At 44.3% G+C, this 26,888-nt stretch overlaps 1 protein-coding gene across 2 annotated transcripts in view; it reads right to left on the reverse strand.

Annotated features, from left to right (window-relative positions):
* Nucleotides 1-8,205: 8,205 nt before the first annotated feature.
* LOC144822277 (zinc finger BED domain-containing protein 4-like) overlaps nucleotides 8,206-26,888 on the reverse strand; it is a 120,271-nt gene continuing 101,588 nt past the window's right edge. For both annotated transcript variants that reach the window (XM_078679600.1, XM_078679610.1), the window contains one exon: nucleotides 8,206-13,543. In XM_078679600.1, the coding sequence (XP_078535726.1) occupies nucleotides 9,695-13,249 (3,555 nt within the window). In that variant the 5' untranslated portion in view covers nucleotides 13,250-13,543 and the 3' untranslated portion in view covers nucleotides 8,206-9,694. The remainder of the gene's footprint in view (nucleotides 13,544-26,888) is intronic.

Below are 26,888 nucleotides of genomic sequence, written 5' to 3' on the forward strand. Positions count from 1 at the left end.
GAAGGTGAGAACAGTCCACTAACTGCCTTCAATTATCAGTCCAGGACCTTGTTGACACTTTTAACCAAGAGGACATTATTCATTCCAGTCTAGTAGTTGGGCACACTCAGCGAAAATGGTAGCTATAACCAATCGAGACTCTGAAAATCTTTTCCCAAAGACGGTAGCAATCGTTTGAAGGTAGAATGTCCCAGACCATCCTCCGAGATTCCTTTTGCTTACACTCCTGATATAGATCTAAAACTGGCAATCTTTCTAGGCATGTTTGCCCGTGACCCGCAGCAGGGCACTGACAGATCCTGGAGAGCTTGCTAGGATAAACTCTTGAACATGTAGGCTCCTTTAACAAAAAACGTTTAGATCGGTCACGGCGGAGGAAACCCCTTTAGACCTGGACATTTTGGTTGTTTTGCCCAACATGCAATCTGCCTGTTGAGTAATGGAAAGTGCACCACCTCAACACAGGGCTGTTGTTCCATTATTTTGCTCATTGACCAAAAATAACATGAACTTGCTACCAATGAGGCGGGCCTGGCTGCAAAAGGCCTTTTTTATTTGGCAAAACTTTTGTTAAGGAAGTGGATACATTTGTGAGCGCATTCACTTCACGCAACAAAACACCCTCAAGGTATTTAGCCAAGAGGTTTTTGGCATGGCCAGAAGAGGCTGGAGTTGTGGGTGGTTGCTCCTTCAATAAAGCCTCCTTTTCGAGGGCAATCTTGCAAGTAAAGTGTTTTGAGTGATTAAGGTAGAGCCAACACATCCTTAACTTCTCACGTAATAGGTTTCAGGTGTCACCTCTTAGAGGGCAGCATCTGAGGTGGTACCGCTACCTCCTCCTTCCCAGGTGAGTGTGCAGTTTTCCTCTCGTCGTTTTTGGGCAGGATAACATTATTTTACCACAGTTACTGTCAGCTCCCCCTGGATGCCTGGGTCTTGGACATTGTTGGTATTTCATACAAAATGTTATGCACCCCCAGCCAACACCCTCCCCCCCCCCCCATTGTTTGGCAATCAACCTGCAAGAAGTCAAGGTCTGGCTCAGTTACATAACTTTCAAGATAAACATGATAAGGAATCCATCTTTTGGGTGACAATAAATAGTTTGGTGTGTCTTGACCCGAAGTATGCTTATCTTCCTTCTTATCATTAATTCCTTTCATTTTAATGCAGTACCTATTTTTAAAATGTCTGGCTCTGCTGTATTGTCTAGAATCCACCTGTGATGTTTCAAAAAGGTCAAGCGCCCAATGATGGAGTACCTACAAGCCAGAGGGATTCATTTTATAATATATATTTAATCAATCTTCTTCTAATGACTCATGACAAATCTGGTCTCCTTCAGTATCCGCATTTGACAGCAAGTCTCCTACAATGTTAAGGCTTTGTTCTCAACAAACAAAGTATCACCTACCCAATCCACTAAGTTTTGGTGATCTCAATCAATTTGGTCTCTGTGACGTTACCCTGCCGAATCACAAGATCAGGGTAATCGAAAAAGAGCTTTGTAGAGTCTTACTGAAGGATAATGTGTCTTTTGGAATAATAACCAGATTGCTTGGTATTATGGCTTCCTCAGTTCAGACGACAAGTCCCAGGACCTCTCCATTATCAAGCCCTTCAACACTTACAATTCTGCATCTTCCATAAGGTACTGTTTACACTGACTAAGCTACACTAAGAAAAAGTCAATTTAGAGCTGAACTGATGAAGTGGAATAAAAGAAACAGCTATAGTCTGACTCTGCATGCTGTAATAGATCAGCTGGGCTGTGGAGCTCGATACAGGGATTTGATGGTAGGAAGCAGATTGTCGAAAGAGGAGTAACCATTCGCTCTTTAACTTTACAACAAATGTGTTAGATTTCTGACATCAATTTTTAAGGCAGCTCGAGATCCCGAATTCTGGCCGAGATAGCCAAAATCTTCCAGGACTATGGCCTTTCTCACATCCTCTCAATAATAGCTGTTCTCGTCCCAGGAAAGGAGAATTACATTGACTAGAATTGTCACTTTTTGGTTAGTTGAGCGTCTGCAGGCCTTTCTTACAGGACTGTCAGCATTTACAGGTTTGCTATATCTGATGGGCATCTCCCTATTGCTGATCGCTAAATAGGTAAAAAATCCTTTGGTGACAAAGCTTTCAAGAGGCAATAAATTCACTGTACCACATAAGTCTAAATAGGGCTATCTATGAGATGTAGGTATGGTTTTGAAATTCCTTTTGTCGATCCCAGGTTTTTTTCTACCTAGAAAGCAGCTTTCGGGTAAGTTGACAATGCTCTTGTGATTAGCCTTGTGTCCCAGGGTTTCGGATGGCAATGCTTTGGAGTAGCTGGTATGATTTTCACACTGGAGAGTCTATCACACTTTCTAGGAAAAGTAACTTGAGTAAAATAACTATTATTCATCATACTTCAGATGTTGATTGAAAGGTGAGTATTGTTTACGCATTTATAAAGTAATAATTAGAGTTCAGAGCTTCTCAATATTGATCTCTTTAAGAAAGCCTTTTAACCCACAGTCTTCGCCAACACTGGCTAGGTGGGTCATATGGATCATGTCACTAGCAGGCACTGATAATTGTTTCAATGCCCAGTTGGTGAGTGAGGTGGGACCTAGCTTGCAAATCCTTAACCCACAGTCTTCGCCAACACTGGCTAGGTGGGTCATATGGATCATGTCACTAGCAGGCACTGATAATTGTTTCAATGCCCAGTTGGTGAGTGAGGTGGGACCTAGCTTGCAAATCTTATCACTTAGATGCTTTCTTGGAGGATATTATGCAGGCAGCTGACAGATCGTCAGATTGCACGTTTACAAGATTCTACTTTAAACCAATGAGTAACCCGGTTCAATCCACCAAATCCAAGGTCTGGAAAAGGGACCTGAAGAAACTCAACCCAAACTCTTTACCCTCCCACAGCTGCAATCTCCTTCCCCCTACTGGCGCCTCTGATGTTCAATCTTTGACCGATCACTACCTCAACTCTATGACTTCAATAATGAATGAGGCCGCCCCCTTGCAACTGAAAAGAGTCTCCACTAAGAACTCCAACCCATGGTACGATGGTAGACTCAACGAAGATAGACGGGCCATGCGAATGGCAGAGCGCACCTGGAGATCAGCCACTTCGGCACTGCACCTTAAAACTCTGAAGAAAAATCAAGCGCTCAAAATCAGATTTCTTCAGCCTCCAGCTCGACCAAGCAAAAAAACGGCCAAGAAAACTGAACTAATCAAAACACAATCTAAGGAACAACCCCAACAATCACATAGCACAATGGGCGATATACCATCCTGTGAAGACTTCGCTGCTTTCTTTAACCTAAAGACTGATAACACAAGGAGCGATCTCCTCAATGACGCAAGCCTTTACTCCAACCCCCACAGCATAACACACACTGAACCAAAAAACAATGCTGCATGGTCATCCTTTGACACCTACTCAGAAGAAACAATTGACAAACTGCTCGGCACCTTGAAACCCTCTAATCACCTTACAGACCCCCTTCCTGCTAATGCTGTAAAAGACTTTATCCCACTGCTCCTCCCACTCTGGACCAAAATTATTAACAGCTCACTTCAACAAGGACTCATCCCCGACTCCCTCAAAGTTGGACAAGTCACACCTATACTCAAGAAACCAACAGCTGACCCTACTGACCTCAACAATTACCGTCCTATTACCAATATTCCCACCCTTGCCAAACTGTTGGAAAAATGCGTACAACTCCAATTGACAAAACACATTGATCAGTTTGAGCTCCTCAACCCTCATCAATCAGGCTTCCGAGCAGGGCACAGTACTGAAACTGCTATGACACACATAATTGATGACGCCCTCCAAATCCTAGATCAAAACGATACATGCCTCCTCATCCTTCTTGATCTCTCCTCAGCATTTGACACTGTCATACACGAGAACCTACTAGAGCTGTTAAACACAAGAATGGGTCTATCTGGGACTGTTCTCACTTCCTTTCTGCATAACCGGTCTCAGAAATTCAAGAGCAACAACTTGATGTCCCCACCAGTGCCTGTAACATTAGGCGTCCCACAAGGATCTTCCCTATCCCCAACATTGTTCAACCTAGTCATGGAACCTCTCGCCACCTTGTTACAAGCATCTAATGTACACTTTCACATGTACGCCGACGACACCCAACTAGATCTCAAATTACAATCCCCCTAAAGACATCAAACTTCTGAACTCAACGCTCAGAAACACCCAATCATGGATTGCCGCTAATCACCTCAAACTCAATGCTCTGAAAACCGACTTCCTTCTGATCTCCATCCCGCAAAAATCTCCACCACTCAAACTTGGCTTAAGCACCTAACTGCACTCAATGTCCAACCTACCATTGTGGACTCAGCGAAATCTTTAGGCATAACACTTGACGCCAATCTCAACATGCAGCAGCATATCAGCAAGGCAACTAAGGGAGCTAATTTCCAAATCAATACCTTGAGGAAACTCAAACCCTTCCTCCCAGCCAAGGACTTCCAAACTGCAGTACAAGCCCTAGTCATTCCTCGCATAGACTACGGTAGCGTCGCCCTCTGCGGACTCCCCCTATCTACAACTGCACCCCTTAGAGCCTCTTTGAACGCTGCAGCAAGACTCATCACTGGATCAAAAAAAAAACACTTGCATATTTCCCCCCGACTTAAAATCCCTGAACTGGCTGCCTTTTGAAGCCAGAATACATCTGAAAATTGCCTGCATGACACACAGTGCTGTACACCACAACTCACCCTGCTACCTCATTCAGAAGCTGACAATATCTGGTGGCGCAAGAACCACTAGAAGCATAAAAAATCTTCTTCTGAAACCTCGAAGATTCCGGAAAGAAAAAACATATTAACGCTCCTTTTCAGGAATGGCACCCAGGATCTGGAATTCACTCCCTCCAGAAACCAGGGGTATCTCCTCCACTGCATTTTTTAAGAAAGAAGTAAAAGCTATCCTCATGGCTAAATTCACCTGAACTTTTACTCTGGATCTATTTGAGACTCTGCACCTATTTGTACTATCTGTTTATCTGATTGTCTATTTGTATTATTGGCTTATCTGATTGGCTATGCTCCCTCATGTACCTACCCTATTTTGCTACTCATTTATTACCTACAACTATTCTGTGCTCAAAAGTCTGTTAATCACTCTTGTTTTCTTACCCCTTGTTTTTGTAAAGCGCTCCGATATCTGCAATGATCTTGTTGGCTCTATATAAAACTTTCAAAATAAAATAAAAAAATAAAATAATCCTTTTTCTATTGCAGTGGATCACTTTTTAGAATGTGCATAATCCTCACCTGCGGTCCTGCCATAAAATGTGAAATTGTACAGCTAACGCGAAGAAAGAATGTTCAATTCTATGAAGTAAACTAGGCAACAATGATTCCAACCCTGCGATTGTAACAAATTGAATTGTGCTATTTTGCGGCACTTAGTCATTTGCATGATACATTTTCCTTAGCATACAACGGTAACCTTTGTTTTTACCTCCTTATTCTAGTTTTATTAAACTGGATGCAAGATGGTATATTAACGTTTCAGAGCAAAAACAAGATTAGATGATTCTGTTTGAGTCCAATTCCGGATAGTCTGTCTCGCTGCAAGAAACAAGACATTGGCAGGGGCAGAACTGTGTCATTAGGCATCGTTGACTGTAAATGGTTACAAGGTATTCTGGATTTCGTAGTTGGATTCTGAACTTTTTATTTCTGTCTTAACTGTAATATGAAGGATGTATTTGAAACAAAACAAAAAAATTGATTACATAATTCTCACCTGTGTGTGCTCAATAGAACTGGAAATTCTTATTTGTGTTAGCTAGAAATGTTGGTGCCCTGTGGAGGACATAAATACAGTGAGAAAAAGAATTCTGTGAGCCCTTCAGGATCAGTAGACCCAGTGTTAGCGCAGCTGAGGTGACCTGCTCCTGAGAAGGCTAAACATCTAAAAGACAACAGAAACATTAAATGTGCACACACTGTAATAACCTCTTAACAAGGACATAGCTTAACCCACAACTTGTACAATCCAGCCTGCTAACAGACCAACATCTCGTAAGATACACCTGGAGGAAGGAAAATGAATAGCGGATAGCTCATCGATCACCACTCTAAGAAGGTGACCAGCCATATTATGCACCAGGACGGCAGGAACAATATTTTGATGTTGCGGTGAAGTACTTTAGGCACTACTTAGACAGCAGTTTGCTCTACAAAGATAAGTTGGGCAATACAGGCAGTCCCAGGAGATTGATAACAAAATGCTTCTTGCCCAACTTTAAGCAATGACCATTATCGTTTTGGAGAAGGAAAATGTGGCCACTTACAAAGAAAGCGTGTCTGGAGCCTCCCCCACCTACATACAGTAAATGCACTGGGAAACAGCAGGTTGCTGCTTATGCTCACCTCAAGAGTTGGCCTAACGGCTAGGGTGCTCGACCTCGGACCTGGGAACCTGGGTTCGAGTCTCGGTAACAACGCCAAAAACCTCCTGTGATTCTGGGCAAATCACTTAATCTCCCCGTGCCTAAAATGAATGTGTGTCCGTCCTCATGTAACGTAACTGGTGCTATGTAAAGCGCTCTGATACCGGGTTCGGGTCTAGTTCGCGCTATATAAAACTATGCAAAAAAAAAAAAGATGATTTGTCCAATTCATTTGAAAAAAAGCCATGATTTTTGACTCCACAAAACTACGGTCAGTGAAGGTAAAGCAATTACTTTAAGAAAAAAATAGTAAAGCTGCTGGCATATCTCAGAAGTCAAATCATACTTGCGGACTTATTTCTGGTTACTGTCTGGAGCTAATGCTATGTTTGGAGTATGGGATACTGAGCCGAATCAGGAAGTACATTAAAAAAGGAACACAGAGATACAGACATAATGGATATATCATCATTGAACCCCGACCAAAAACAGTCTGCCACGTGTGCCAGAAACAAAGTCCCTCAAGTGAAGAAAACAAATGAAGTAGAAGAACAGGCAATGCGGTTCTCTACATAACATCACTGAGGCCTAAAGCATCCTAGTCAAAATCAGCTTGAGGCCTCACCACACCCACCCTGGTCAGTGTTTAAGGATATCTACAAATCCATACCTCTGCTTACCAAGAGTACCATTTGGACCAATTCCAATACCCCACCACTGTTTTGACACACGTGACATTAGGCTTGATTTGAAAATACAGAAATGCTAAATGACTGAATAATAAAGAACAATATTTAAAAATGTCAATAATTGGATTATCTCAGGGGTCAAAGTATTATGAAAATATGAACTCATTAAGTTTGGGTGTGCTTTGTCTGCAGAATCTGTCTGCAGATTATTATTTCTGGACACTAAGAACTTGAAATACCATAGGAATTGGTTAACTTTTGATACTGAATAATAGAATAAGTTTTAGCAGTTAATGTATTGGAAATATAAATTCATTTTTGAGGTAAATGTGTTAGGAGTGATTGCCTGTGATATACTAGCTGAGAAGTAAATTTGTCATGATTATAATCAATGAGAAAAAGAAACATCTCATAACAAGTGCTGCACCAATAAAAGTGATGAGTATATATGAATAAGCACTGAGGCTTTATTGGTACTTTAAAGTGAGTAAATACGAGATGTGGGCTAGTTCTCTCAAAAGAGGTTTTAAAACATGTTACTATTTTATATTTTAATCATCCGATTCCTTGCTCCATATTAATGTAGAGGTTTTACTCGTTATGCACTCTAATTTTAAGGCACCAAACACATTTCAATTTTAAAGCTTCTCTCACACTGTTGCTATAAATTGTAAGCTGCTTTGTCTAAAATGCTTAATCTAAAAAATTTAAAAAAAATGGATGTGGAAAACCCAAGTGTCTGGTCTGACCGCTGAAGAGAGTATGCTGATTATTTCAACTCAATAGTTCAAAAATCCACATTTGTAAATCGATCTGTAGTTTGGAGACCAGAAAGCAATCTTTCTGTCTGGCCCTTGAAACTAGACTCAATTTAGAGGCCAAGATCTGCAGTCTTTCAGAAAGAAGAACAAGCTCTAGATTCTTGTTTGTTTAGAACTGTATTTTCTATCACACATGTGGAGGAGAAACACGATAAGTCTTTCAATACATTCTTGGTGTGTTTTCTGCCCAGTAGTAATTGAGTGATCAGGCTCCAATATATACACGAGGTAGCACTATAAACACTAAAAGAAAATTTGCCAATAGTTTAATTTTAGAAACAAAGATCCTCACCATTTATAAATACAGTAAACATGATAAATTTAAAATAAAGTTAGGCTTACGTACAGGATTTTAAACAAAATTACACATTTTCTAAGGGTCATAATCGACTAAATGACGTTTCACCCATCAAAGTATTTCATGAAAAATTTGCAAAACATTTTTAAACAAGGGTTAACAAATAAAACATGGTTTTAATTTACAATCACAGACTACATTAGAAATTTCAGATTGCTGGAGGGTTTAGCACTCTTATTTGTCTGTTAGAATGGCAATCCTGAACAACCAAAAAAACAAAATCAAAATTTTCACATTCACATGTGAGGCAGGAATTCTGAGTTCATGGAAAGGAACCATACTTACTTGCAATAAGACGATCAAGAAAGGTATTACTGAGCTTTCTTAATCATGGACAATGAAAAAAGGTTTTCAGTGAAACAGAATTGCATTTACTCTTGCTCCTGCAACACAAATAGTAGTCAACTGAACTGACCAACATTGATAAAATGGATAAACATTTAAAACAGTCAAACTTAAGCCCATAATAAGGGCATTTAAAGTTAAGGGCATTTAAAGTTAAAATTCATTTAACTTGTTATCTAAATTATATTTGTTCCATTTGGTTTGATTTTAAATAAGAAATTAACAGCTATTATGGACATTTAAAAACTATATAAAAAGGTGCATATATGTACCAACAATGCACATCAAACTTTTTGATGGTGTGAGGCAGTTATCTATTAAGAATTATATTTGATCATGAAATTGATAACATTACCAAAATCTACAAGATTACAATAGTAGATCTAACAGTGCTGGATAGCATCCTATAATATTGGAGAGATAGGAAGATTGGGACAAGCCTGAATGCTAGACTACAAAAAAAACTCCCATTTGTAATGGAAACAAGACGTTTGAATGATTTAATAAGAGTAATTGTGAGGACCTTTCTTTTCATTTCTACGTAATGGGTGGGGTGCTTCCACTACTTAGTTATTTCTTATATGCAAGGACTTTTGGCCCTTCCTCCAATGCCGCAAACTTATACTTACTAAAATACAGTACCTTGCTTTTTTCCACAATTTAATAAAACAAACTACAGAATAAACTGTTTACATCTTTTTGTTGCCATTTTCTGAAAAAAATGGCCAACTTTTTACATTTTCATATACAGTTCTGGAGATTAAAAGCTACAGATCCATACTATACACAGACAGGACAGTCTATTTCTAGTGTGAAGGTCTTAAAAAACGTATTTACAATATTCAGCCTGAAGAACTATGAATAAGGCACATGTAGACATGTTTAAAGCCAAAGAGAGAAACTAATGAATATAATTACAGTCACTGATTTGATGTCATACATGCCCCTCTACTGCAGCAGGATTGCCACTCTAGATACAAATGCAGTTAATAGCCAGTATGCCATGACAATAGGTCTAATCTGGGAATTAGAGTGTCAATACTGAAAGTAGATGAGAGGAAGATTGACTTTCAAAAATATTAGTTTTTCAAAATGTTCTATCATTAGCCTTGATTGGCTAACACTGGTATTCTCATTAGATGTGCTGAACAGTCTCTCAGACGGAATAACGCTTGGAGGACAACCAAGGAATCTGACTGCTAGTTTTGACAGGACTGGCCAACACAACTTCTTTAAATTCCAGTAAGCTAGAGGATCACAGTTATGCTCAAGTACTTCTTCATCCAAGTAGGTAACCACAATTTCATCTGGTAACTTAGCTTTCTCTTTGATTTCTTTTGTCTTTTTCATGCTGTCCATAAGGGACCAAATGCTATCTTGCTCACCAAATGTTTTTTTAGATGATGAACCAATGTCATATCCATTACAAAATGGCTCATCTGAGGTAGAACTCAATATTTCCAGCTCCCTGATTAAATCCTGCTTGTATTGTTCAGCCTCTTCTTCTGCAAACAAAGAAGTTTTATATCGGGGATCCAAAAGTGTAGCAAAAATGTATCTAGGATCATGAAGGGTTGAGGACAGCCTACAAACCATGGCTTCTTTTAATGACTTTAACATAGTATCTATACCCATTGTCTCTTCAAACAACATTTCAATCTTTCTGTTCAGTATGTGAATCATTGGAATCACTTGGCTTAATGTGGCCATGTGCATGCTCATCTCTCGACTTGCAGCTTCAAATGGTTTTAAAGCATGGCATACAGACTGCATAACTTCCCACTGATCACAGCTGATTAATTCACGAAAGCTACATTCTATTGACATCTCATCAACTGCTCTTTTCTGCTCAATCAGTCTTTCAAGCATATGAAAGGATGTGTTCCACTTTGAGGGAACGTCCTGAATAAGTGGATGTTGTGGAAGTCCATACTCCTTTTGTAGATCAGACAGCTTTTCTTTTGCCTTCACTGACCGATGAACACGTTCACAAATTTTCCTTGCAATGCTGAGGAGATTCTGAACCATTCTCTGGCTTTTAATTGCTTCACTAACAATTACATTCACAGTGTGGCCAAAACAGTGCACACTTGAATGCCCACATTCATTTAGAGTCTTCCCAATGCTATGATTATCTGTTACAATAATGCCATTTTGTAGACCAAAAGAGGTTATCCAGGTTTCCCACAAATATTCCAGCTGTTTTTGAATACTGACACCATTATAGTCACAGTCTATTTGTGATACGTGTAAAAGTGCTGAGCAGTGATAATCTTCACACTGAGGTCTAAACGAGGATTGAAAAGTCACCCAATGTGCTGTAAGTGTAAGATATTCTCGTGTTTGGTTACTCATCCAGATCCCCGATGTAAAATGTATCACACCACTTTCAGCTTCTTTCAAATGAGAAACAATTATTTCTTTTACATTTTCATACATATCGGGAATTGCAGTCCTGGAAAAGTAAGATGGTGAAGGTAAAGAATACTGAGGTTGCAGATATTCAAGTAGTCTGTTAAAACCAACATTATTTACAAAGGAATATGGCTGAAGATCAAGTGCAATCATTTCAGCTACAAGACTTGTGATTTTTTTGGCAACAGGGTGAGAGTCACAAAATTTGTCATTGGTTTCATCTAACGAAGAAGGTGGCAGTAGTTCTGTACTTATTGGCATGTGTAAATCTACAGCAGTAGATAAAACTGGCTCAGGGACTCCATTGCTTCCTAGAGCATTTACATGAAATCTTTGCAGATGTCTTAAAAGGCAGCTTGTCCCCAAGTTTGTTGGCTTTTTCCCCCTGCTAATTGTACGTCCACAATGCAAACATATTACTTTAGTTGAATCAGCAGAGCAAATTGAAAAGTGGTTCCACAGCTTTGAAGTCTTCTTGCTATTGACAGGGAATATAACTGGATTATCTTGAGCGACAACAGCTGGCAAATCAGATACCTTCGAAGAGCATTCTGCAGAAGCTAAAGTTGCATATGGAGAATTTGCCAAACCTGCATCTACAAAGCCCTTTTGGTTTCCAACAACATCAGGGTGACGTCTGCAAAGGTGCCTCATCAAGCAGCTTGTGCCCACATCACCTTTTTTTCCTCTACTGATCTTGCAATTGCAGTACCTGCACACTGCTTTCAGATTATCTACTGGGGATAATGAAAAATGATGCCATACTTCTGATTTAAGTCTTTTCATAATCTTTTTGTTTTGCTGAAAAACCACACCAGATTCAAATATAAATGGACTTGCACAATCTCCTTGTTTTTCAGGCGAAGATGCTAAAGCATCCCCAACATCTTCAGAAGAAGACAGGACGGCTGATTGATCCTCTATTAATAACTCTCCAGAGGATGAATTAGTGTGCCCTTCTTCTGAAATGTGATCGGGAGAAGAGGAAACTGAAATGGATTCTTTAAACAATTTACCAGGGGAAGACGTTGGATCTCCATCCGACAGTAATGAAGGCAATAATATAGGTGAAGCAGTATATGGAGGTGGTATACTTGCCCCACCTCCATTCTCTTGCAGAACAATGGACCGATGAGCTCTCCACATATGCCGAATTAAACAACTCGTCCCTAAATCCTTTCCATTTTTTCCTCTGCTAAATTCATTCATGCAGTGAATACAAACAGCCTTTGAGTTGTCTAAAGGAGATAAATAAAAGTGCTTCCATACAGCAGATCGTCTCCTTGAACCAGATAAACTCTTTGGAACTGAAAGATTTTTTTCTGCCCCACTGTCCGGCATTTCATCATACTGATTATTGGATATATGTTCTGGTGACCCATCTGTGGCTTCTTCTTTGCAGCATTTTTCAGAAACTGATAAATCAGATAGGATTTCATCTGCTGAAGTTCGAGAAACATGTTCCACTTCCATTTCATCTGGAGGCAAAAACTCAGATGAAATTTTCTGGACCAACTTTGTAGGAGAAAGCCCACTATTTAGATCACTAGCATCTGCAAGCTGCAGGGGTAGTAATGTTGGCAATGAATAGGATGATATTCCTGGCAAGTTTCCATTTTCCTGAATAAGAACAGTAGGGTGTGCCCGCCTAACATGCCTCATAAGACAACTTGTACTAAGGTCCTTTTCATTTTTGCCTCTGCTAAATTCTTTCATACAGTACATACAGATTGCTTTAGTACTGTCTCGAGGAGAGATAAAAAAATGATTCCAAGCTGGGGATTTTTTACGATTGCTTAGATTTCTGTTTGAAAGCATACTTTGAGTCACAGCTTCCATTGCTACATCATAAAGGGAATTGGTGTACTGTGAAAATAGAGCTCCGTAATCATCTTCATTTTCTGTAGACAAATACTTGTTTGAGTTATTAAAGCAGTTTTGTTCTTGTTCATCTCCTTGTTCATCACTGCTGTCTGTGTGCTTAAAATCTTCAGATTCACTTTTTACTTCCATTCTTTCAAGAGCACAGCTTTCTTTGTTGTCTTCGGTCTCACTTTTAAAATGGTTTATTCTCTTTTTTACAAAACTTCTTTCCATTTGGGGGAATGTCTCCTTTATGCTTTCCATAATCATAGATTCACACTCCGCATTCATGTACAAATACAAATAATTCATCAATCATGTACCATCTTCAGTAAGCAGAAAGTGTCAAATATGTACTTGCGATCACAGTTAAAGCTTGATTCCAATGGATTTTCTTGAGCAGTATAGTCAAAAACATTAAGTAAATATAAAAGAAAATTCGATTTTAAGGAGATGAAGATCGTAATGTTGAGGGATAGTAGCAAATATAGACCTCCAAGCTACGTGGCATATCTGTCCTGGTGTACAAAACCATATCTGCAGAATCTCTTCTTTCACAAACGAATCATTCTATTCACTTTAAATGGATTTCCATTTCCATAGCACCTACAGAGAAAAACAAAAATAAGTAGTTCAGATACAAAGTTGTGTGTGTTCCCTTCAAAAGCCATAGTCTAAATATGTATAAATGGGTTTCTTCCTAGGTAATTGTAATATTAAAATTTGATTTAGTAATTATTTTAAAGCTGGACTTCCAAACAAACATTGTACTTTTTGTAATTGAAAAATGTGCTGAATAACACCTCGCTCACCCTTAAACTTGAGACACCATTTTGTGAAATGAAAAACAGGGAATCCAAATCATGACTGAGATTTTGCTCATGCCCAGTACTGTATTTCTTTACTGTAGTTAATGACAAGTACAATGAACATTACAGCTAAAACAAAAATACCCTCATTATGTTGCATGGTTTGTCGAAGTTCTCCTTTCTCCCAACGGATTGTAAAAAGCATAACTGAAGCATGTTGTTACTTATAAAATAGTTTTTGGGAAGAGGGGTGTCCTCCACATGTCCAGAGCTAGGTCCCTCCCCTATAAGCGTCTAATTACCTGTTTCTACCAAGGCTCGGCAAATGTGTGCTTTATGGGTATCACAGTTAAGGGTGGGGTGGGATGGGGTGCGAGGAACCAGTCTAGGGTACCAGGATGAACATCATGGTTACTTTTCACTACTCTCATCCTGTTCTTCCTCAACAACTGGCTGAAAGCAAGCTACCCAAAACAAGCATTGGAAATGCAATAGGTCTCGCAGCATTAGAGTTAGTGCTTTTAGAATTGTTTATGGGTTTTTTTTGTAAATCTTTAGCATTTTTGTTTCCTGTAGCCAATGCTAAAGAATTACAAATAAAAAAAGCCATAAACAATTCTAAATTATTTACAACAAGGGGTGGTGATGGACAGAGTCTCTGAATTAAGCAGAGTACTCTCACCCAGTCAAGAGATCAGGGCTAGATCCAACACCGTTTTTTAGCTCATTGCACCATCCCAGTTTCAGAACCTGGCTGTATGCAAATTAGTCTGTCCCTGGCCCAGTGCATCATGGGAACAGGGCAGACCAGACTACAAAAGCCAATTCTTACACTGGGAAGGAAACAAGCTTCCGGGGACCGGTTTCTGGCATTACAGCCGTCTTCGGCCCGGCTTGCTTGAATCCTGATGGTGCAATGAGCAAGGGACTCACATCTGAGTATACCCTTCCACGCTTGGGGTGGACAAAATTATTTACAACAAGGGGTGGTGATGGACAGAGTCTCTGAATTAAGCAGAGTACTCTCACCCAGTCAAGAGATCAGGGCTAGATCCAACACCGTTTTTTAGCTCATTGCACCATCCCAGTTTCAGAACCTGGCTGTATGCAAATTAGTCTGTCCCTGGCCCAGTGCATCATGGGAACAGGGCAGACCAGACTACAAAAGCCAATTCTTACACTGGGAAGGAAACAAGCTTCCGGGGACCGGTTTCTGGCATTACAGCCGTCTTCGGCCCGGCTTGCTTGAATCCTGATGGTGCAATGAGCAAGGGACTCACATCTGAGTATACCCTTCCACGCTTAGGGTGGACAAAATGATTTACAACAAGGGGTGGTGATGGACAGAGTCTCTGAATTAAGCAGAGTACTCTCACCCAGTCAAGAGATCAGGGCTAGATCCAACACCGTTTTTTAGCTCATTGCACCATCCCAGTTTCAGAACCTGGCTGTATGCAAATTAGTCTGTCCCTGGCCCAGTGCATCATGGGAACAGGGCAGACCAGACTACAAAAGCCAATTCTTACACTGGGAAGGAAACAAGCTTCCGGGGACCGGTTTCTGGCATTACAGCCGTCTTCGGCCCGGCTTGCTTGAATCCTGATGGTGCAATGAGCAAGGGACTCACATCTGAGTATACCCTTCCACGCTTAGGGTGGACAAAATAATTTACAACAAGGGGTGGTGATGGACAGAGTCTCTGAATTAAGCAGAGTACTCTCACCCAGTCAAGAGATCAGGGCTAGATCCAACACCGTTTTTTAGCTCATTGCACCATCCCAGTTTCAGAACCTGGCTGTATGCAAATTAGTCTGTCCCTGGCCCAGTGCATCATGGGAACAGGGCAGACCAGACTACAAAAGCCAATTCTTACACTGGGAAGGAAACAAGCTTCCGGGGACCGGTTTCTGGCATTACAGCCGTCTTCGGCCCGGCTTGCTTGAATCCTGATGGTGCAATGAGCAAGGGACTCACATCTGAGTATACCCTTCCACGCTTAGGGTGGACAAAATATTTACAACAAGGGGTGGTGATGGACAGAGTCTCTGAATTAAGCAGAGTACTCTCACCCAGTCAAGAGATCAGGGCTAGATCCAACACCGTTTTTTAGCTCATTGCACCATCCCAGTTTCAGAACCTGGCTGTATGCAAATTAGTCTGTCCCTGGCCCAGTGCATCATGGGAACAGGGCAGACCAGACTACAAAAGCCAATTCTTACACTGGGAAGGAAACAAGCTTCCGGGGACCGGTTTCTGGCATTACAGCCGTCTTCGGCCCGGCTTGCTTGAATCCTGATGGTGCAATGAGCAAGGGACTCACATCTGAGTATACCCTTCCACGCTTAGGGTGGACAAAATTATTTACAACAAGGGGTGGTGATGGACAGAGTCTCTGAATTAAGCAGAGTACTCTCACCCAGTCAAGAGATCAGGGCTAGATCCAACACCGTTTTTTAGCTCATTGCACCATCCCAGTTTCAGAACCTGGCTGTATGCAAATTAGTCTGTCCCTGGCCCAGTGCATCATGGGAACAGGGCAGACCAGACTACAAAAGCCAATTCTTACACTGGGAAGGAAACAAGCTTCCGGGGACCGGTTTCTGGCATTACAGCCGTCTTCGGCCCGGCTTGCTTGAATCCTGATGGTGCAATGAGCAAGGGACTCACATCTGAGTATACCCTTCCACGCTTAGGGTGGACAAAATAATTTACAACAAGGGGTGGTGATGGACAGAGTCTCTGAATTAAGCAGAGTACTCTCACCCAGTCAAGAGATCAGGGCTAGATCCAACACCGTTTTTTAGCTCATTGCACCATCCCAGTTTCAGAACCTGGCTGTATGCAAATTAGTCTGTCCCTGGCCCAGTGCATCATGGGAACAGGGCAGACCAGACTACAAAAGCCAATTCTTACACTGGGAAGGAAACAAGCTTCCGGGGACCGGTTTCTGGCATTACAGCCGTCTTCGGCCCGGCTTGCTTGAATCCTGATGGTGCAATGAGCAAGGGACTCACATCTGAGTATACCCTTCCACGCTTAGGGTGGACAAAATTATTTACAACAAGGGGTGGTGATGGACAGAGTCTCTGAATTAAGCAGAGTACTCTCACCCAGTCAAGAGATCAGGGCTAGATCCAACACCGTTTTTTAGCTCATTGCACCATCCCAGTTTCAGAACCTGGCTGTATGCAAATTAGTCTGTCCCTGGCCCAGTGCATCATGGGAACAGGGCAGACCAGACTACAAAAGCCAATTCTTACACTGGGAAGGAAACAAGCTTCCGGGGACCGGTTTCTGGCATTACAGCCGTCTTCGGCCCGGCTTGCTTGAATCCTGATGGTGCAATGAGCAAGGGACTCACATCTGAGTATACCCTTCCACGCTTAGGGTGGACAAAATTATTTACAACAAGGGGTGGTGATGGACAGAGTCTCTGAATTAAGCAGAGTACTCTCACCCAGTCAAGAGATCAGGGCTAGATCCAACACCGTTTTTTAGCTCATTGCACCATCCCAGTTTCAGAACCTGGCTGTATGCAAATTAGTCTGTCCCTGGCCCAGTGCATCATGGGAACAGGGCAGACCAGACTACAAAAGCCAATTCTTACACTGGGAAGGAAACAAGCTTCCGGGGACCGGTTTCTGGCATTACAGCCGTCTTCGGCCCGGCTTGCTTGAATCCTGATGGTGCAATGAGCAAGGGACTCACATCTGAGTATACCCTTCCACGCTTAGGGTGGACAAAATCAGGATTCAAGCAAGCCGGGCCGAAGAGGCTGAAATGCCAGAAACCGGTCCCCGGTAGCTTGTTTCCTTTCCAGTGTAAGAATTGGCTTTGTAGTTTGGTTTGCCCTGTTCCCATCATGCACTGGGACAGGAACAGACTAATTTGCATACAGCCAGGTTCTGAAACTGGGATGATGCAGTGAGCTAAAAAACGGTGTTGGATCTAGCCCTGATCTCTTGACTGGGTGAGAGTTTTCTGCTTAATTCAGAGACTCTGTCCATCACCACCCCTTGTTGTTAATTATTTTGTCCACCCTAAGCGTGGAAGGGTATGCTCAGACATGAGTCCCTTGCTCACTGCACCATCAGGATTCAAGCAAGCCGGGCCGAAGAGGCTGAAATGCCAGAAACCGGTCCCCGGTAGCTTGTTTCCTTTCCAGTGTAAGAATTGGCTTTGTAGTTTGGTTTGCCCTGTTCCCATCATGCACTGGGACAGGAACAGACTAATTTGCATACAGCCAGGTTCTGAAACTGGGATGATGCAGTGAGCTAAAAAACGGTGTTGGATCTAGCCCTGATCTCTTGACTGGGTGAGAGTTTTCTGCTTAATTCAGAGACTCTGTCCATCACCACCCCTTGTTGTTAATTATTTTGTCCACCCTAAGCGTGGAAGGGTATGCTCAGACATGAGTCCCTTGCTCACTGCACCATCAGGATTCAAGCAAGCCGGGCCGAAGAGGCTGAAATGCCAGAAACCGGTCCCCGGTAGCTTGTTTCCTTTCCAGTGTAAGAATTGGCTTTGTAGTTTGGTTTGCCCTGTTCCCATCATGCACTGGGACAGGAACAGACTAATTTGCATACAGCCAGGTTCTGAAACTGGGATGATGCAGTGAGCTAAAAAACGGTGTTGGATCCAGCCCTGATCTCTTGACTGGGTGAGAGTTTTCTGCTTAATTCAGAGACTCTGTCCATCACCACCCCTTGTTGTTAATTATTTTGTCCACCCTAAGCGTGGAAGGGTATGCTCAGACATGAGTCCCTTGCTCACTGCACCATCAGGATTCAAGCAAGCCGGGCCGAAGAGGCTGAAATGCCAGAAACCGGTCCCCGGTAGCTTGTTTCCTTTCCAGTGTAAGAATTGGCTTTGTAGTTTGGTTTGCCCTGTTCCCATCATGCACTGGGACAGGAACAGACTAATTTGCATACAGCCAGGTTCTGAAACTGGGATGATGCAGTGAGCTAAAAAACGGTGTTGGATCCAGCCCTGATCTCTTGACTGGGTGAGAGTTTTCTGCTTAATTCAGAGACTCTGTCCATCACCACCCCTTGTTGTTAATTATTTTGTCCACCCTAAGCGTGGAAGGGTATGCTCAGACATGAGTCCCTTGCTCACTGCACCATCAGGATTCAAGCAAGCCGGGCCGAAGAGGCTGAAATGCCAGAAACCGGTCCCCGGTAGCTTGTTTCCTTTCCAGTGTAAGAATTGGCTTTGTAGTTTGGTTTGCCCTGTTCCCATCATGCACTGGGACAGGAACAGACTAATTTGCATACAGCCAGGTTCTGAAACTGGGATGATGCAGTGAGCTAAAAAACGGTGTTGGATCTAGCCCTGATCTCTTGACTGGGTGAGAGTTTTCTGCTTAATTCAGAGACTCTGTCCATCACCACCCCTTGTTGTTAATTATTTTGTCCACCCTAAGCGTGGAAGGGTATGCTCAGACATGAGTCCCTTGCTCACTGCACCATCAGGATTCAAGCAAGCCGGGCCGAAGAGGCTGAAATGCCAGAAACCGGTCCCCGGTAGCTTGTTTCCTTTCCAGTGTAAGAATTGGCTTTGTAGTTTGGTTTGCCCTGTTCCCATCATGCACTGGGACAGGAACAGACTAATTTGCATACAGCCAGGTTCTGAAACTGGGATGATGCAGTGAGCTAAAAAACGGTGTTGGATCCAGCCCTGATCTCTTGACTGGGTGAGAGTTTTCTGCTTAATTCAGAGACTCTGTCCATCACCACCCCTTGTTGTTAATTATTTTGTCCACCCTAAGCGTGGAAGGGTATGCTCAGACATGAGACCCTTGCTCACTGCACCATCAGGATTCAAGCAAGCCGGGCCGAAGAGGCTGAAATGCCAGAAACCGGTCCCCGGTAGCTTGTTTCCTTTCCAGTGTAAGAATTGGCTTTGTAGTTTGGTTTGCCCTGTTCCCATCATGCACTGGGACAGGAACAGACTAATTTGCATACAGCCAGGTTCTGAAACTGGGATGATGCAGTGAGCTAAAAAACGGTGTTGGATCTAGCCCTGATCTCTTGACTGGGTGAGAGTTTTCTGCTTAATTCAGAGACTCTGTCCATCACCACCCCTTGTTGTTAATTATTTTGTCCACCCTAAGCGTGGAAGGGTATGCTCAGACATGAGTCCCTTGCTCACTGCACCATCAGGATTCAAGCAAGCCGGGCCGAAGAGGCTGAAATGCCAGAAACCGGTCCCCGGTAGCTTGTTTCCTTTCCAGTGTAAGAATTGGCTTTGTAGTTTGGTTTGCCCTGTTCCCATCATGCACTGGGACAGGAACAGACTAATTTGCATACAGCCAGGTTCTGAAACTGGGATGATGCAGTGAGCTAAAAAACGGTGCTGGATCTAGCCCTGATCTCTTGACTGGGTGAGAGTTTTCTGCTTAATTCAGAGACTCTGTCCATCACCACCCCTTGTTGTTAATTATTTTGTCCACCCTAAGCGTGGAAGGGTATGCTCAGACATGAGTCCCTTGCTCACTGCACCATCAGGATTCAAGCAAGCCGGGCCGAAGAGGCTGAAATGCCAGAAACCGGTCCCCGGTAGCTTGTTTCCTTTCCAGTGTAAGAATTGGCTTTGTAGTTTGGTTTGCCCTGTTCCCATCATGCACTGGGACAGGAACAGACTAATTTGCATACAGCCAGGTTCTGAAACTGGGATGATGCAGTGAGCTAAAAAACGGTGTTGGATCTAGCCCTGATCTCTTGACTGGGTGAGAGTTTTCTGCTTAATTCAGAGACTCTGTCCATCACCACCCCTTGTTGTTAATTATAAACAATTCTAAAAGCTCTAACTCAAATGCTCCGAGACCTATTGCACTGTGTGAGGGTGAGGGGTTGAGGGTGAGTGAGGGTGAGGGTGGGTGAGGGTGAGTGAGGGTGAGTGAGGGTGAGTGAGGGGTTGAGGGTGAGTGAGGGGTTGAGGGTGAGTGAGGGGTTGAGGGTGAGTGAGGGGTTGAGGGTGAGTGAGGGGTTGAGGGTGAGTGAGGGGTTGAGGGTGAGTGAGAGTGAGGGTGAGTGAGGGTGAGTGAGGGTGAGGGTGAGTGAGGGTGAGTGAGGGTGAGTGAGGGTGAGTGAGGGTGAGTGAGGGTGAGTGAGGGTGAGTGTGAGTTAGGGTGAGGGGTTGAGGGTGGGTGAGGGTGAGGGGTTGAGGGTGAGTGAGGATGAGTGAGGGTGAGTGATGAGTGAGGGTGAGTGAGGGGTTGAGGGTGAGTGAGGGTGAGTGAGGGTGAGTGAGGGTGAGTGAGGGTGAGTGAGGGTGAGTGAGTGAGGGTGAGTGAGGGTGAGTGAGAGTGAGGGTGAGTGAGGGTGAGTGAGGGTGAGTGAGGGTGAGTGAGGGTGAGTGAGGGTGAGTGAGGGGTTGAGGGTGAGGGGTTGAGGGTGAGGGGTTGAGGGTGAGGGGGTGAGGGGTTGAGGGGGTGAGGGGTTGAGGGTGAGGGGTTGAGGGTGAGTGAGTGAGGGTGAGGGGTTGAGGGTGAGTGAGTGAGGGTGAGGGGTTGAGGGTGAGTGAGGGTGAGGGGTTGAGGGTGAGGGGGTGAGGGGGTGAGGGTGAGGGGTTGAGGGTGAGGGGGTGAGGGGTTGAGGGGGTGAGGGTGAGGGGTTGAGGGGGTGAGGGTGAGGGGTTGAGGGTGAGTGAGTGAGGGTGAGTGAGGGTGAGGGTGGTGGCCCGATGGGAGAGAGCAGCCAGGATGGGAGAGAGTGTGAGAGAAATGGCAGGATGAGAGAGAGATGGCAGGATGGGAGAGAGAGATGTCAGGAAGGGAGAGAGATGGCAGGATGGGAGAGAGAGATGGCCGGATGGGAGAGAGTGTGAGAGAAATGTCAGGATGTGAGAGAGATGTCAGGATGTGAGAGAGATGGCAGGATAGGAGGATAGGCGAGAGGGCGTCAGGCAGACAGAGAGAGAGAGTGGGAGGAGCAGTGACTCTGTTACAGACAGATCGAGGGAAGTAGGGAGAGAGGTGAGGGGAGGGAGAAACGGCGGCCGCGATTACTGACACTTCAGGAGAGAGGGCGCGTGAGGAGAGCTGAGAGTGACAATGTCAACAAAGGACGGGAGGGCATGAAGAAAGGAGACCCCCTTGCAGAGGTGACGGGCAGAGAAGAAGAGACAGCGACTGGTGAAGGGTCATAGACAGAGGGCAATGGGAGAGAAAGGCGACATTGGCAGGGAGAGAGAGCAGTGATGGAAACACAGTTCATTAGACAGGAAGCGTAAAGGGTGTGAGGCTGGAGGGGGTACCAGGTGCGGCCCCCGCTCGGGGAAACGAGGTGGAAACAGAGAGAAGCGCTCCACAGCCAGAGGCAAAAGACGGGGTCCGGGCACAGGCGAGGAACGAGGGCACATTGGGTACAGGCAGCATTCATAACAGGGCGCGCTGGTGAGCGCCAAGCCTTCCTGCCCCCCAGGCCTGGAGAACAGACAGCAAGGCCCAGCTGCAGCCGCCCTGGCCTCCCGCCAGCCCCAGGAGATCAGCCGCCTGCAGGAGGAGTGATTCACCGCGGCGGCACAACGGAGCCTGTGTGCAGCGGCAGCGGCGGGCCGAGGGCCTGCTTGTTTTGGAACAGACGTATTGCATTGAAAAAATAAAGTTTACGAGGGCTTGAACCGGAGCTCAGCGACCGCTGCTCTATTTTAAGAAGCGTCTCGCGCTGTCACATAGACGCAGGCAGCGCGAGGCGCGTCTTTGCTCGCTGAAATGGTTTGCGAGATGTTTGTCACGAGCAAATGTAGCGCCTTGAAATAATAACGGGACACTGCGCAGAAATATTGTGTAAATCAGTGTGCATAAAAAAGGTGGCGTTCTGAATTGAAAATGTACATACTGGCTGGTTTGTCACTCCTTGATTCTGGTGGTGAAAACCCTAACAAGACGAAGAGAGCGAGAGTGAGCTGGCCCTGGAAACGCCTCCCCTCCCTGCTGTTTGTTTCAACAGAAAGAGGAGAGGAAGCAGCGCTGCTTGCCAGCACAGCCGCCCATAGGCAACAAGACGGAGGGAAGAGAGGGGAGGGGGGAGGAGAAATGCGACACGGCGGGAAGGGGAGGGGGCGGAGCGGGTAAAATAAACAAGACGGAGGGAAGAGAGGGGAGGGGGGAGGAGAAATGCGAGGGGGCGGAGCGGGTAAAATAAACAAGACGGAGGGAAGAGAGGGGAGGGGGGAGGAGAAATGCGACACGGCGGGAAGGGGAGGGGGCGGAGCGGGTAAACAAAGACGGACGTGCACGCGCTTTTAAGCTCAATGCGCATGCGCATTGAGCTTAAAAGTCACGGGCACTGCAAGGAATCGCCACGATTCCTTGCAGTGTGGATAAAGAGTGGATAAGTCCCAATACTCTCGCCTTGCTCGATGCGCATGCGCATCGACAGGCGAGACCTAAAAATCGCAGTAGAAGGAAGAGGTAATACCCAATAGACATTCAGCAGAAAGGTTGTGACGATCTTTCGTACTAAAAGAACCATCTTTTCCAGATGATGCATATGAACAGTACCACTTGCAATAAGCATTATCAATGGTTAACGTTGGTACCTTTTAAACCAGTAGTGTAGTTACGACCTCTGGTCTCTGCTTTGGTGCAATAAACAAAGACTTTTACGAACAAGAATTTTACAAACTGCTTTAAGAAAACCAGGGAATTTATTATCTAGTTGTCTTAGCACAATTAAAGACCGCAATTATGAATAAAAGTCATTACAAAAAATATATATAAATATGGAGGGTGTGGCCAAGGCTGGTAGGTTAGTTCAGCAGAGTATGCACCTTCAACAACTCAGGGATGTTCACTCTACTAACAAAAAAGTAACATTTTTACATGGGCGGGCCATACATTACCGAAACATGGATCTACAAGTGAACCACCGATCAGTTTCTGTGCAAGATGAGGTTTCCTTTCAAAGGGTTTTAGACTCATGCAAACGAAGCAACACACATTTGCAATTGCAGAGGCCCCAACTATGTACTAGTGCAATTCATACTACAGCAAGGGCTACAAAAACAGTTGTGGCCATTGTACAATACAAAGTGCTCCTGGCCACACTAAAAGCTCACTGCTCTACCAGTGTAATTTTGTTGTTCTGCCTTCAGGACTGACAAAAACCTTAGCTGAAGAGCTGAGCGTCTTTGTTCTTTCTAAATAAACACCGAGAGCCATACAATGCCTAGTTTATGCAAAGTCTCTTCAGTAGTACATATAGGAGCCCCAGGTTCAAAGCGAGAACAATTTTAGGCTTAGAAGTTAATCGAACATGATGAAAGTGTGGACTGAGAGAAAAGCAACTTTCGCTATATCAAAGGTAATTTATAATTTATTGGACAATGTAGCCTGCTGATTTGTCAAATTCTTGAAGACTTGCTAGCCCCTAACATTAGAGGTTTTCTATATAAAAAGGGTAACGTTTGCATGATGGAAACCCTTAGCAATGTAAGATCCTGTTGGTAACAGATGATTCTGCATGAGTATGAACATTTTAGAGATCTTCAAAACTATATTTATTATTGTACTGTTTCCATCACGGTTCAAGGTCGCTGGGACAAGGATACAGGAGAAGCTGGAAAAAAACGTACATACGTAAAAAAATATCATCAGTACAAAACAAACAGTGAACAGTGAAATGTATCCAAATATTCGAGTGTGGATCTTGTTGGAAAGTCCTGCAGCAAAATTCCGACTGGCCCTTTTCAGGTATTGGGGGGTAGTAGAACTTGCGACAGGAGAGAAGAGCCTGAGAGGGTTAGCACCAGGCTGCTAAGGGGTTGTGCAAGGCAGGAAGAAAAGGAGATTAGCAAATTGTGAGGTAGATCGGACAAGAAAAAAAAATTGGTGATCGAGATGAATAATTGCCGTGGTGAGGCAAGAGGAAGATTTTAAAGATTGTTTCATTTAAAAAAACGTCTGCTGAGAAACACTCCTAACTCTTATTACCACTCGCTACGCAAATAACACCAGGGGAAGAAAAATACTATACAGCAAGGAACTGTGTGTCGACCAATTTAGAAAAGTGGGCGATGTGTGATCTTTGATAGTCACAGAGCAAAGCTAAACGAATCCATAAAATGCAAAGATAACATTTTAGAACAGTTTTAGAACACTGGCGAAAATTCTTTGGATTTCAGATTAAATCCCCTCTTCCGACTGCAGGTTTGTGTTTTAAAGTGGGAAAGCTTTAGATGGATGGCTCTAATGAATGGCTCAATGAGTTTGCATTCTGTGGCAAAGATGGTACTCTAGCTTACACTTACTTACTATCATAGTTCCAATGGTATACCCGGTTAATGAGCGATGTGTAGCAAGGACGCTTGGATGAGGTCATCAGTGATGTCATCAATGTCACTGAACAGGTCATGAGTGATGTAACATGTGGCGACATGGCTAGACCAGCCAAGATGGAACATGCGACTCTCTGAAGCTCCTCTCACCGGCCCAAATAGCTTCATTCATCTGGGCTTGGGTCTCCTTTGGCGGACTGTTAGTGGCTGACAATGTGTAAGGGCACCCCTTGCCTCCGTCACCTAGGATTTTGGACACGCTTGCTGGCTCCTACATAATTCTGAAACCACAGTCCAGTGCCCGCCTGGCCCTGATCAGTGCAGGACGGGCTGTGGCCTAGGCCGCTGGGCAGACAATCAGTGCTTGACCTTATCCTAGAGGTGCCTACGGGGGACCATGTTGGATATGCGTGAGGGGGGCATGCTTTTGCTGCGGACTGTTGCCCCGGTGTTGGGACGACAATGCATGCTTTGCACTTCAGCTAAGCTTGTATCCTTCCTCAGGGGCATCTCCTGCTGTGCATCGTGGTCTTGATGGCCCAGAATCAACTTGCTCCTTGCTCCCCTCCTTCCATCCTACTCCAGGGGCCCGAGCCGATCCCTGCACCTACCCTCCATTGCTTGGCATTGGCTGGGGGGCCGCAAAACTTTCCTACACCCAAGCTGGACCTCAATCCCCCTTCATATCAGCGCTCATGTTGGTGTGCGTGTAGGGGGCTTGTTGCTTTGTGCTATTGGCACGAACGGACTAGACCACTGAACGCAACAAATAGCCTGCCACCACTGTGACATGACATGCACTTTGAGTCCTATAAGTCACGCATTGAGGCGCAGAGAATACTGCAAGAGCCAACTCTTTGTTGCTCTCACCAAACAGAGCCAGCGCCGCACGCACTGCATCTTCCCTGGTCATCATGCAAACCCCCCCCTCCCAACATTGGTGCTCAATTGGTGTGCGTGGGTATGGGAAAGGGCCATACCAACCACCAGAGGTCGCCCTTGAGCCCTGCTTGGAGCGAAGCACAAATGCCTACTGTATTGCATTGGGGCTGGGGTTGACAGCCACAGAGGAAGACTCCTTAAGATGAGGATACCTTCTTGGCTCCCACCCGGCGCCTCCATCAGATGACCATCCAAGACATTTTTGATCACCTTCATAGGAATTGGGGGGCGGGGGAGAATCGCAGGACCCATCTTGGTACCATATGATTTCTTGGGCTAGGAGATACCCTCGACTTTTCACCATGGGTAGACTCTGGTCAACCACTCTGGGCCCATCTTCAACTGGTGCAGCTACACGGTCAACCATACAAGAAACGACAATGGTGGATCCTGCCCGAATGATGTCCACTTCCAATAGGTTCGACCAAGTGTTTGCTGCTATTGAACACTCCTGCATCTCAATGGAAGCACGATTTGGCGCCCTGACTACTGAGCTCAGCTTCCTCCGCGACGATCTTCTTCCGCTACCTGGAGGAAAAGGCAGAGAACATTGAAAGCCGTTCTCGGAAGAGCAACGTTAGAATTCTGTGGTTGCCAGAAGGAGGGTCTGGGCCCCATAACTTACCTGGAGAACTGGTTTATGCCCTTAACCTCAACTTCTGATCTCACCCCTTCTGCACAGTGGAGAGAGCACACTGTGAACCAACTAGGCGACACCCCTCCTCTCCATGCCCAATGTTGGCGAAATAGCTCCATTTCAAAGACTAGGATGCCATCCTACATGCAGATCGCCACACTGGCCCTCTACAGATTGAGGACAAAGCGATCATGGCGTTTCCTGATTACAGTAGGGCAGTTCAGCGAGCCTTCTTTCTCAAAATAAAATGTTGGTTGTGACAATTAGGAGCCCAATACTC

The sequence above is a fragment of the Lissotriton helveticus genome, chromosome 1_1 (genome assembly GCF_964261635.1).
Source record: "Lissotriton helveticus chromosome 1_1, aLisHel1.1, whole genome shotgun sequence".
In the NCBI taxonomy this organism is placed as follows: Eukaryota; Metazoa; Chordata; class Amphibia; order Caudata; family Salamandridae; genus Lissotriton; species Lissotriton helveticus.